General features: G+C 40.8%; 1 protein-coding gene across 1 annotated transcript in view; it reads left to right on the top strand.

The window, feature by feature from the left end:
* LOC109989353 (CUB and sushi domain-containing protein 1) overlaps positions 1-14,147 on the top strand; it is a 197,989-nt gene that overhangs the window by 105,774 nt on the left and 78,068 nt on the right. Inside the window, exons 28-29 of the mRNA XM_065953146.1 lie at positions 13,132-13,248; positions 13,383-13,496. Coding sequence (XP_065809218.1) covers positions 13,132-13,248; positions 13,383-13,496 — 231 coding nt within the window. The remainder of the gene's footprint in view (positions 1-13,131; positions 13,249-13,382; positions 13,497-14,147) is intronic.

Raw genomic sequence — 14,147 nt, 5'->3', positions numbered from 1 at the left:
ACATGCTCTTAAATGTTGCACCCAATACTTGAGGTTACCAATGACTCCTTATAGGTAGAAAAACCAGGCAAAAATAATGACTTGCTAAAAAACCTAAATGGTATTCTGTGTGTGAGAGTGTCTTTTCTGTGTGTGTGTGTGTGTGTGTGTGTGTGTGTGTGTGTGTGTGTGTGTGTGTGTGTGTGTGTGTGTGTGTGTGTGTGTGTGTGTGTGTGTGTGTGTGTGTGTGTGCGCATGCACATCAACAGAGTCCGTCAGCGATTGGAAGGCTGAACTGTCTAATTGATTGACAGCTCAGAGAGCCAAGGAAGTGACAACTGACAAACTGCCATTCAAAGTGTATATGTGATTTTGGGGATTTGGGACGTGTGCGTGTGTGCGTGCGTTTGGCAGTGCCTGCCTGAGAGTGTGTGATCTTAGCCTGATGCCACATGCGGATAAAATTCAAATAAGCCATGGAGCAAGGTGGCAGGACATGGAAGGAATTTTAAAGCAAGCACAAAAGACACAGTAAAAGCATGCGCACACACACACACACACACACACACACACACACACACACACACACACACACACACACACACACACACACACACACACACACACACACGATGAGAAAATACAACCCACTTACGTATATACCTTTTAACACTTTCAGAAAGGCTCCTGTGAAATCTTTTTAAATAATGTCTGAGACACAGCTAAGAGGGGAGAGAATGAAGATGAGATAATTGCACTCATGCAGCTTAACAATGAATAACAGACAGCAGGGAAGAAATGCTCCTGGAGTTATCTTATTTCAAGATAAAACAGCCGGCTCTCTGTGACACTTCTTTGTCCAGTATGGTTTTAAAAAAGACGATGTGATTATCTGTTGTTCAGCAGCATGAAACAAGAAAATAATTCAAAGAAAGAAAGAAAATGAACCTTGTTTTTTTTACATATTGTGAGCCACATCTTTCAGGAACTTTAAATTATCAAAGTTATAGACAAAAAAAAAAGTGACTTCATTTGGATGTAATAGCACATTGCTGTGGGGCTTCACTAGTTCAGTTTCAATAAATGAAAGGACTAGGGCTGACTTCAGAGAAGAAATGAGGAACACAGTTAGTCAGTCATTTGGCCTTAACTTAAAAATCAAACAATTGTCTCTTCTTGTCTGGACTAAATTAATATTTTCCAGTATTTGTAAGCATACATAAAGACATTTTTTTCTGATACAGTATCCGTCTTCATTAGCAAATAGCGGTGGTTGAAATTGATTCATTTTTTTATTCAGATGCTTTCCCCCCCACAATAATGTATTTATGAACCCAAGCCAAGTATTGATATTTTAGTCACATATGAAGGCTTGTAATGGAAGACCACATAATGGTGCTCCATCAAATAAAAAATTATCTCAAACCCTGAAAGGCCTTGAAGTGAATCAGGCCGTTGATTCATGTATTGTATTGTAATTGATATTTACTTTACTCCCTTAAGGTGTGTTCTCCTTTAGCTTCTACATAATGATACATTGGAGTTTACGCTGTCATACACTGAGTAAAGTACACTTTAAAGTACAAGCTCCTGGAGTTTAGCTGGTTATAAAAAGATCCTGATGCCTCTGTATGACCTAAAAAAGCATAGCAGACAGTCAGGGATGAAACTGATGAATTCTATTTGTAATGCCTGAAAGCACAGTGGCCTGGTCAGAGGAGATCATGCTGCAGAAACAGCATTTGTGTATGTTTTCACATTAGAGGAGCTCTATTATGCTGAGCCATATTTTTATACATGCATATAACGTAACAATGTTGGATTTCTACAACTGCAAAGAGACGAGGAGCTGAAATTAACCGTTTCAGGCAGAGGCCACAATTAGGGATTTTACTGACGCCAGTATAAGATACATAAGGAGGTTTGTAAGCTGTACATCTCTCAACGCTTCTCAATACGTGTCCCAGACTGACATTATTAATGGTGAAAGTGAGTTTAATAGATCTTCTTTAAGTGACTGTTAGAGGCCAGCAGGATGAGTTTTTCTTAGAAATCAAAAAGCACTATCCACATTTACACCACAAGATCATCAAAGAGATAAGACATACTGCTTTGTCCACAGGCGGGTTCAAAGATCAGGACAAAATAATTGTTCCCGTCACTTAAAGTAGCTATTTCTTTATCATACTGTCATTCTGGGTATATATCAAAATAAAGGGGGAAAGTATCTTGTTAGCTACTATGGTACATACATACATACAGTATGGCTTGAAACATATCTTGTGAGGTAACTATAGAGGGTGTGCATTGACGACACTTTTCCACAGGACAGCGCCCCCTCAGTTGGACTGGGTGTCAAAACATTCTGAATCTCAGCTGTTTTCATTAGAGGAAGTGACAAAAACGGGAGAAATACAGATGAATATCTGCTCAAATTGAGGACATCTAGACACAACAGAGATCCCTAGAGTTTACTTAAGGCACAGTTGACCGTGGACGTTGACATTTGGCCAGAAATGTTTTCCTTAGATTTATATATACCTGATTGTTGAATCTGTTTGTGCAGTCAGTAGCATAATATCAGCTTCCTTGGGAAAGCAAGCTCGATCTGAACACGTTTTAAACTCCCATTGCCTCTAGTCTATTTCTAATGTGACGACTACATACATGATTTAATTTAATCTGATAAACATCTATGGACTGGACAATTCTTAATCCTTTGCCATACAATCAGTTGTGTTGATTGGACTGCAGGAGTTTAGGTCCCAGCATGAAAACATAATCCGTTGTCCTTAGATGCTGAGTCATCATTGATCGTATAGGTATTCATATGATCTATCTGCTGAAATATAAACATTTTACATTTGCAGAGGATCTATGCTGCCTGCAAAGAACAACGTCAGGGGGTAACTCCTGAAAAGACCGACCATTTAAAGCTTAACTAAAGTTTACTGCCACCAGTAACCAGTATGTGCTTTCTGACACTCACTGGCTGTAACTGCAGTGACTCCTGCACGTTGACGTCTCGTGCATTACCTCTTTTGTGTATTTCCGCGGGTCCCCTAGTTTTTTTTACAAGCTGACCAAACACAACATTTTGAAACAAAATTAGCTCAGCTCTTCTTTGGTTCAGTTTGTTCGTTCTGTTTATTTCCCCAGAAACACAGATCTGAATTTGGTTACTGGCCCGGACCCTTTTTGTGTCCCAGATACAGACACAGATTGATGAAACTGACACTCTAGACCAATTCACATATTTAAAGCAGAACATTTTAACTAAATCCAGTTCTTCCCAGTAATCTAGCTCTTCTCCTCCTTTGGTCCATATTGCACATTGGATTTTCTCCCCACATAGTTAGGGAAGTTTCTCTGTCTGTCTGTCTCTTTCTTTGGGCAGCTCCTGGGGCTTTTAGACCAAACTCATTAGACAGGGTGAGACCTCTTTAAATAATACATCTCCACTTACACTCCCTCTGTCTCCTCTCTACCCCCCCCCCCCCCCCCTCATATTTTCCTCTTTCACCTTCTTCTATTTTCTTTATTCTCTCCTTATCCCCCCCTCTCACTTTCTTATTTTACCTGCCTCCCACCTTCTCTGTCTGTGCCTGTGCCTGATTTACTCTACATTTTTCTCTCACGATTTTTCTCTGGCTCTCTCTCTCTCTCTCTCTCTCTCAACCAGACACACCCACACACAACACACACACGCATACACACACATCCCATCTTAAACCACTCTTTTATTGGTTTCCATGGTAACTAAGAGCCGGTGCGAGAAAGAAGGAATTCTCCGTGACTGTTGATAGGCTGTGTGTGTGTGTGTGTGTGTTAGTGTGCAAGAGAGGGAGAGAGACACAGAGAGGTAAAGCAAGAGAGAGACATAGCTATTACAGAGTGCCGCCCAGAGGCAGAATTCACGCACACGCACCTTCCCACAAAAAACACACACATGCACACAGAGTATGGGAAACCACTCATGTCTATTCATGCAAACTTGCTTTAATTCTCAACTGTTATTCATGGTGTGTTTAAGGACATGAATCCGTGTAGGTCTATGACATCACTGCAGGCAACTTTCCAACAAAAGGTGCATTGTGTGTAAATCTGTGTTAACATCTTAAATCAAGCTTGTACATCACAGCTTGGACTTTAATTATAATATGTATGTCTACTGCTGTGTGGGGTATACAGTAAATAGACCATATGTGCCTGTCACAAAACATCTGAAATGTAAAAGTTTGATTGCTCTCCATTGGAAGTAAACACAAAACACATTGGCCTGCAGGTGGTTGTTCTTTTATTCAAAACCTGACAAGTAACTTAGGGGTGACAAACCTATCATTAGCTTTGATTAACATCATGGCTACATGTCCTGACACTGATCCCAGATAAGCACATGAAAGAGCCTCTCAAACGACAGCTTCCGACCAATATACAAACAACAAGCGGAATCCTCCATTGCTCAAAAAGTGGCTAGACGGGACTTCAGCTGACTTTACAAGCTAGAAGTCACCTAAGCTTCAGAGTGATATAAGCTAATTCAGGGGAATTCACCTTTTTGCTTTATTTTTAGTGTTGGGGTTTTGGAGTTTTTGTCTTCTTTAAGCAAATAGTGGACATATGGCTGTCATGTAAATTTGTGTTGATCTTTATCACACTACAAGTTTTTGGCAAATACAATTATTTGATGGTGGCCTAGACACAGAAGTCAGTGTCTAGGCTAACCTATTCAGTGGGATGTACTGTAGCTAACATGCTGATAAGCCAGCGAATAAATCAGACTTGTGCATTGGCAAAGTAGCTTTGTTTACTTAGCATTAGCCAACGACTCAGTCCCTCCTGCTCCTTCCTTGTGTCCTATTCAGTGTGTGAGTCAGCTCACAACAACACAAGATTAAGGTGCATTGACAAGATTTGGCGGGCCAGGCTACGCTAATGTCAGCACCGGAGCATCCTGGGAGAAAGAACGTCATGCGCTGTAAACAAAAAAAAAAGGCAGTGGAGAAGTCAATTGAGCTTTCTGTCTCGAAAATACCAACATTATTATTCCCTGCTCGAGTTAAACGACAAGAATACAGCAGTCAGTTGAAGTCTATGTGCAGGAAGAAACACTTCTCTCACAAGAACGAAGCACCGAGCTAAAGAACATCACGCTTCTAGATACCCCGGTGCTGCAAATAACCAAGACCCAAGTGCAGCTCATGTTAACTCGGCAGACCAAGGAAGAGACTCCGTACAACCGGCTTTACTTAAAACACAGTAAGCCGGACTATAGACTGATACGCAGGTATGATATCTGTGATGTGTTGGTCATAACAACTGCCTTTAGAGATCTAATTAGTAAAATACCTTCATATTGAAAATGACTACACTGTTATTTGAAATGTGAGAGTTGTCATAGCTCAATTCTGCCACAGCAACACTGAATAATGTGAACATGAAGATTGAAGCAAGAAAGTAACGCTTGTTACTTTTATAATGCAGTAACTCTGGTAGTAACTCAGTTATTTTTTGTAAGTAGTAATCAGTAACTAGTTACTTTACTACTTTTCAGTATTGTGCCCAACACTTGTCCTAATACGGTCACGTCTGTCTTCAAGAAAAAAAAAACAATGTTTTGGCCAAAATGGGGCAGGTAATAGTCATGATGGCAATGTCAACACTTCAAACAGTCAATTGCTATCGCAGGTATCCACCTCCGTGACTCACCCAAGCAGCCTGAGTGTGCTTCCAGTGGCTGTAAAAGAACAGCAGAAGTCCTTGCCTTTCCAGTGGAAAAAAAAACAACAAAGGTCTCACAATAGGTTCTCATGGCTGGCTAGGTCTGACTTCCCTCTCTACATCTTTATCCATGCTACACTAGGCACTAGTCACTTGTTTTTTCTCTGCATCCCCTGACCTTCTGAATCACACACTGCGTAGCCACGAGGCTACAGTCATACTCCCTCTCTCCTCCGTTGCACTTCTTGAAAAGGGCTGGCAAAAAGAGAATTTTAGGGTTTGCTTACTGTGTGTCTGTGGGATTCACAGAAAATCTGGTCCTCTTTTATTTCAGCTATGTCTGACTTCTTAGTGACTCCTCAATTTGACTCCTCTTTCTTGATTTTTGGAGTTTAACAAGCTGTGTTCTTAAAAACACTGCTTCTAAGATCTGAAATATTAAACAAAATTAGAAATACCCTCAAAAGGCTGATTATTGTCATTGTTTGTTATCAGGATTAATACAGTGTACATTTAGGGCTTTAACTTCTCAACAAATCAGTTTTCTATGAAGGGATGTTTTGTTATGTTGCATACAGTCTTTAATATACATTCAGATTTATGTGTTTCACAGTGGGTATAAATGGACTTGATTGTGTATATGTGGAGTTCTTACATTGTTGTGATGAACTCACTGTCTGAAAAGTGTAACTCCTGTAAATTGTCCTGTTTATTGAGGTTAGAAAAACATCTCATTAAAGAAGTGCAACTCTGCTTTCAAAGTTTAGGACACTTTAGAAATATTTTCCTGTACTCCCACTTACCACAAGCCCTGCTGTGTGTGTGTCTTAGCGTGTGTGCGTATGTGTGTGAGAGCAATGTGAAAATCAGAGGCAGACAGTGAGAGGTAGGACTATACAAGTGTTGTGGATGTGTGTGTTCCTGTGTATATGTGTGGATGATCAAAGCACATGGATGTGTGAGAGAAACAGGGTGACTTGCGTTGCATTTTTATTTTTTTTTTGCATTTATTTGTGTGTGTGTGTGTCAGAGGGTGTGAGTGATCAAAGCATGTGTGTGTGAGGGTTTGATAAGGCTGACACCTGAGCCTACAGCAGCACCACTGGGGAATTGTGGGTAGATCAAGAAAAGACCTTTAGACCTGAGGTTTTGAATGCAGCAGCACAACAAGAATCAATCCAAAAAAAATATCAATCGATATCAGTGCGCGGGATCAGTGGGAGTAAAGAGAGAGAGGGTGATTACTGTGATGCTTTAGGAAACAAAAAAGAAAGTAGTAAAGGATAGGAGTGGAGAGGAGGGGGACGAGTGGGTGGTAGTACAACAACTGTCTAGAAAAGGAGTAAAAACCAAACCCAAGTATTGCTATATTTTCCATTCCCAGTGTATAAATTGGTTTTACTGAGTAAAGCTTATAGAACACGAGCCCAGCTCGTAATGTCCACACCCATGCTCTCATAGACTTTGAGACATGTTCCTGATAAGTCCGCAGGGGCTCAGGGCTGTGAAATCAGAAAGTGCTTCAGGCCTCTCTGGTGGACTGTTTGAGCCCTTTATTCACAGTTTCCACAAGAGTGAAACGCTGAAGACTTGGCTTGAGGGAATAACCCTCAAGGGTGGCGTCCGAAATCATCCAAGACAGTGAAAAACTTGTAGAAGCTGGAAAAATTATGTTCCCTATTTTTCTGTACTGAAGCTACACATGCTAATGTCAATTTGTCATTATCTGTTTTAAGCTGGGCGTGAATTGTGCAAATTGTATCAGTTTCTGACCTGAATTTTGAGTCGGACTGGATTCCAGCTTGATCATGCGTCATTTGCCTCACAGGAGAGCACGAGGGGAAATCATGGCCCAATCAGCTGCTCCCGACCAGTTAGATGAATTTCTTGCATGTCTGAGTGCACACTCTTGCACTTTGAAAGCAGAGCCATGAGTCTCCAACTTGAGGCCTTTTTTTTTTTACCCTGAATGCTCTCGTGCAAAATGGCAGACAGCACATGCAACGACAGGCAAGCAGAAATCTGCTGTGAACCTTCACCTGCCAGGAAATAGTTGTTAAAGCTTGCGAGTTGGCTTGTTTGTTGGTGATGTGTTTTTGAGCTGTGGATTTGAGACAATAGAAATACACACAGATCTGACTTTCTATCTGTGAGCATTTCCAAAATCAACTTGTCGACAATTTGTCCACGCTCTGTCCTGATGCAACACGCACAGTGTTAGCACTCAGGTTGTGCTTCACTTTCAATCTGTACAGTGTGAGCACTTCAATCATGAACCTCGGTTGTGTGTTGTAAACTGTTTACACCCACAGTGTCAGCTTAAATTCCACATGCATACTGTTGTACAGTGAATGCCCATCCTTAAGCAAACAAAAACATTTGAGCAATTTTATATTTACTGTATTTAAATTCACTCTCCTGTCTAGGTGGCAACTCAGACACCTTACAGTATATTAAAGTAACACATTATCCAAAAATACTTTTTCATTATCTGTTCTGCTAGAAAAAAATGTTCAGGCTATTATCATGTTTCAAAACTGGAACAACATTCATTTCTTTTAACAGCACGTTAATTCAAATCCTCACACTTAAGTGGCCACTAGCAGGCCTATGACTCATGCCTCATATTAATCGCAAGTGCTGTCCCATTTATCATGCAGCGTTTTCAACCTTTGCACCCTCCCTGCTCTCACATTATCATTGAAGCCCAGAGGTGATGATGGCTAAAGTCTGTTTGGGATCACAGATGATGTTGTGGGTGGACATTGGGAGTGGGCCAGAAAGGTTTTTGCACTCTAGCAACCAAAACAAGACAAGCAGAGAGGAGGCTGGAAGAGGTGAGAACGAGAGGAGATAAGAAAATACCACAAGTGTGTGTGTGTGTGTGTGTGTGTGTGTGTGTGTCGACGGTGACAGATATGCTTGTTGCTGCTTTTTTCCACACGCACACACATTCAAGAAACCTGACACTAATTTCATTGACCTCTGCTGGCCTAATCTGCAGAGTAAATGTGTTCACGCCCACATGCTGTTCTCACATAAGGCCCGTGACTCTCTTGGGGGTGCTCAAGATGGATCAAGCTACAGACTGGTGGGTCTACTTGGCTTCTTGTGGGTCAGGCAGTGGTAGTGGGGATTAATAGGCCTTTTGAAATCCCAGTACGCCGATACAGGAGATCCCACACTGTGCACTAGCTCAGCGGCGCATAAATTGATTCACTCAAGTTTTCCTCCTGCTGGGTTCTTTTTTTTTTTTTTTTTTGTCAAGATGAAGGAAAGTACTCCGAGGAGGGCGCAGCAGATCTGTCATCTCAGGTATAAAAATCTACACTAAGGCACTTTTCTAGATTGCTTTTCAAGTTTCTAATGTGATATACAGCTAACATATACCGCCTATCGCATATGAACTACTGCTTCATAGCATTATATGGGCTGCTACGAGACAACGCGGGTGCTTTTCAAAGCAGTGCACAATGCTTCACCTCTTTCTTCAGGATATTTTTCACATGTTTTAAAGACTAAATCATAACTTTACAACCTTGGAAATAAATTCATGTTCCTTAATGCTGCTAAGCCTTTGGTTGGAAATCTCTTTTTTTCCCGCACACAAACACACAGACACGCACAGAAAGATCAAAAGCAATACTTTCTCAACATTATGTAACAATGCCTCTGAGACACAAGGGTCCAAGTGATATTCGGGTACAACATACATTTTCTGCTAAACTAAACATCTCTTGAGCCAAAAGCTGAGAAAGTAGCAGATGAAAGTAGTGATATGCTCACCATCTCTGAGTGCAGCGAGCAATGCTCCCAGCAGCAGCAGCAGGAAGAAAAGAAATCTAAGAAGAGAAGCACGATTAAAATCTGAATGCTTCATTTCAACATGATGTCTGTAAATGACTGAAGCCAACAAAGCGAATGAAAGTGCGCATTGCTGCCAGAAGGGTTTGCTTGTTATGTTGTTATCATAGTTCTACAGTGGCTACAGTGTAGTCTGTAAGTATTACTATGTTTTGTACTGCTTTGGCTTTGTACCCTGCGAGCTGTTTTGAAGTGAACTAGATGGATGAGTAGCATTGTTCCAATTTTAGGACGTTGCAGCAGAGCAATGATCCTTGTGTACAAACAAGACAACCGATGAATATTTTATGGTCAAACAGAGGAGAGTGGCTATAGCTCTGCCAGATCAGTCACCTGACCTCAATCCAACCTATCATATTTTCTGGAAACATACAGTATGTGAAGTTGGCTGCAGTACAGGCATGGCAGGACATCACTAGCATACCTAATGCATGTTGATATATGTGGGCCTCACTTATTTGATTTATTTATTTATGTATTCATGGGAGTTTGTCTTTGAGCCAGGCTCTCTTTTTCGGAAGTGCGCTGATCACCCCCTCACACAGTTGCACATATTTACACCTGGAGACGCCACAGTCCAACGACCACAGTTTGATCTGCTGGCCGCAGCAGCTGGAGTTGACTCTGTGACTCACTGCCTGTCTGAGCAGCGCTTGTGCATCGTGGAACTTTTGACCTTTCACTTCGGTGTCCATGTTTACAAGTTAGAGCAGCTACACATCACAATTGCGCTCAGGAATAGATGTCCTACCTATCCACACATGCTTCCAGATAAAAGATTTATGGATCGTTAAATCAACATCAACCAGCAACACAATATGTCACAGAAACAAACACTTCTCAACATTACCTGTATTCATTCAGATTGACCTCTAAACCAAAATGAAATGTACAATGATGGGATAATGATGGAATAAAACAACATTTTGGTTGAAGTTTTAAAAATTTGTTTCAACAAGTTTAAACCCTTAAAACTGATTAGAGAGATGTAGGAATACCTGCCTTCCCTATAAATACACTCAGTTATAATCTGAGCACCTGCACTTAAACGTTATGGTCATTGGTTTTGTGGCAGAAACCTCAAGCAGAACCTGACTCATGATGAACAGCCACCTGGTGACACTTTGTTGAGCTTGAAAAATGGCACAGAGGGAGATACAGGAAGAAGGATAGAGACAAACAGAAGAACAGCAACAACAACAACTATGAATAGGATAGAGTTGTAGCTACTATGTCAGTAATAATGGTAAAATGATGTATCGTATTAGCAATAACTACCAAGTATGTTAAATATAGAGGTCAAATTTGAGCAGCTCTAAAAATAAGAAAGGAAAAAGGCACAAACCTTATCATATATAAAAGTGATCAGAACTGCTTTATCGCCTTTTTTATTTTCATTTGTTTGCTTTCTTGTTACAGTACCTGTATGAAAAAGTGCTATACAAATAAAGGGCACTGCATATTTTTTATTTTATTTTTATTTTGTATATTTGATTAATCCCTGAGGGAAATTCTGGTTTTATGTTACATGCTACACACTGCAGGGAGCGCACCAGAGCGGTTGGGAGTTTCGGTGCCTTGCTCAAGGGCACCTCAATGGTTCTTGGCACTCGGGAAGTGCCCTGGTACCTCTCCAGCTACCAGACCTACTTCCATATTATGGTCTGCATCGGTACCTGAACGGGCAACCCTCAGGTTCCCAACCCAAATCCTACAGACTGAGTTACTGCCTTCCCAAACTGCAAAGAGCTTCTCAGGCTGACTTTGTTTGAGCCTAAAGTAACAATTTAACAAGGTCAAAACCTTTATGAGGAGATATCTCATTACTTGTACAAAAATCTGTCCTAGAAATTGTGAAATAACTTTATTTGTACTACTTCAGATGGATTTATCCATTAAATGCTAATTAGATTAAAAGGATAAATGGAGACAACACAAAACAGTTATTAGATGGAGCATGTGCTTTATCCGAGTCTTTGAGGTCCACGCAGAGTTATGATTTTAATTTCTAAGAAAGATCAAATCTTTCAGATGGAAAAGATTTCAAAAGAATTCCATGAAACATCAATAGATTATTTTATTAAGGCTGCAAGGCTGTCTCAATGCGACTTGACACAGGATTTCAGACAAACACCGTCACATAAGACATTTGTTGTTATACATTGAATATTAATTGCTTATTAAGATCTTAGTAAGTATTAAAAGGATATTAATTAAAATCGTATATAACGCATGCTACGTTGCCTTTTCAGTATTGAGAAATCTCTTGCGTGATACAGCAGATGGCTCTTTTTGCAGACAGATGGACTTTAACAATAGTCAAAAAAAGTGAAATCACCAAAGTGCATTAGTGACTCAGTGAGCATCAGATTGAGTTCAAATTGAATGACCACGCGGCCATCACTCAGAGTGCCCTCTTTGTTTGCAACTATCACATTATCCAAAGTTGTCTATTTACTGCGACCTCTTTAATACCTAAAAGCTGATTTTTGTTCTTTATTTTTATGCTGAAAGTAATCAGTGCAGCTCCCCTGCACATCTTGAAATAATGTGTTTATGCTTTGCCTGCTGAGGTTTCTGCAGAATATATCGAAAGGTAATTAAAAACACTCCTTTCCCACTGCAACCCTCTTTTAATACATCTGCACAAAGCTGCAGCTGCTCTTTAAAGGTGAATAATTTCCCACACATGGCCATTGAACGCTGCGTGAACATTATTAAGTGTACAATGCTTCCCTAAATGCATATGTATAAAGAAGAAAGCAACACCTTGCGGACATTAAGACGTGCTTTGAGTAAGGCCTTTTCAGATTGGTGAGTCGGTCTGAGGGAGAACAGTCCTGTGTTTAGGCACAGAAATTGTATTAAAGTAAACATGTGCTACATTTTACATGTAAATTTAGCAGAAATGTATGCTTTGCAAATGTCTCTGAGTCATGACTGTCGACAATGAGTGAGAAACGCCAGTCCCGCCAGCTTTGTCGTTGTCGGAGCCATGTTAACACGCTGACTCCTCTCCTTGCATTTGAAAGCTGTTTTAGTCAAGAACTAGAGAAAAGAAGAATGACATACTCACTTCTTATTTTGATGTCACATAAGCATTTTTAGATTACGCTGAAGCTACGAGCTAACGAAAGTGTGCTAACATTAGCCTGCTTACACAACAATGCAGGCCACAGGCAAAATACACCTTGAGCGAAGGACAAGTCGGTCCGCCGCTTGCGCTAAACTCCTCCGTGCGAACTGGATTGGAGGGGGGTTGGAGGTGTGTTGCTGGAGGAGAGCGCAGGATTTTAGCATGGCGGCGGTTCAGCCAAACAGCAGTTTGTTCTGGTTTCATGTTGGTGCTCAAAGGCGACATCTACTGGATCAAAAGGTCACACATTCTTCCTTTAAGCATGCTAAAGGACTGTGAAGCTGATGCCCTCTCTTCTGAGGATTTACACTGTGCAGTCAACATAAACAGTACATGTAACATGGGCTATACATTTGTTTCCTGCATTGGTGTAAAATGTGACTTTTGTTTCAGGACTGTTTAGTTTAAAAAAGTCATTCTCTTTTGTACAGCTCCATGCGGAGGACAGTACGGAGGATCTGAAGGAGTTGTTCTGTCACCAAACTATCCTTTGAACTACACCACAAGGCAGACCTGCTCCTACTCCATCAGCGTGTCCCCTCAGTTTGGTGAGTACAGAAATGAGCACACAATGTATGTGGAAAACAAAAGATGCTGTAAATGAAACACCCAAGTAAAAGTCACTAACTTTTCCTTTTTTTCCTACTTGTTTTTATTTTCTGTCCTTTTTTGTCTCCGTCAGTTGTGTTTGGCCAGTTTGCTGTTTTTCAGACAGCGATGAATGACTCCGTGGAGTTGTTTGACGGAGCCAATGAGAACGCTCGGTTGCTCAGCTCCCTGGCGGGGTCGCATTCAGGTGAGTCTTCACTCGTCAGGTATAACTGTTAAACACATCTTTTCTTTATCATTTTGACTCAGCTTGAGATTAAGTTCCAATGTTTTAAAAGTTTACCCCAGTTTCCCCCTTTTTTTTCTATGCTCCTGAGCACATCTTTGAAGAAGATAAAATAATGAAATCATCTGTAAGGAAGCAGCTCTTGGGGGCTGTAGAACACGGCAGCAGTAGTTGTTATCACAATTTACTTGACAGTGATGTATTTGGTGGAAATCCATTATGGGTTATCTTTACAAGAGGAAATCAGCGATGGAAAGCGCCTCAGTGGGGCCCGTACAATATAAAGTCGAGCTGATACTCCTCAAAACAATCCTCCCTGGGTTTCCACAATCCTCCAACTTTGAGTCATCCCAGCTTGGCAACTTTCAGTCACTGCACAGTGACTCCCTCTGCATGGATGGAGATCGTAACATGAGCCAAAATCGATGTATATGACATTGTAAGAAGAAAGAAATATGAGGAAATATTGATTAACAAATTTGTAAGCAAAATGTGCCGGCATTGCCTCAGAGTTTGGTGTTCTCCTGTTGAGTGTAATGGCCAGGGGGCACGCTGCAGGGGAATCCCACAGGAATCGTCATTTAGTTTCTTTTCTATAGAAATCAGGGCTTT

This window comes from Labrus bergylta, chromosome 3 (assembly GCF_963930695.1).
Source record: "Labrus bergylta chromosome 3, fLabBer1.1, whole genome shotgun sequence".
Lineage (NCBI taxonomy): Eukaryota > Metazoa > Chordata > Actinopteri > Labriformes > Labridae > Labrus > Labrus bergylta.
This window is presented reverse-complemented; position numbering and strand designations above follow the sequence as displayed.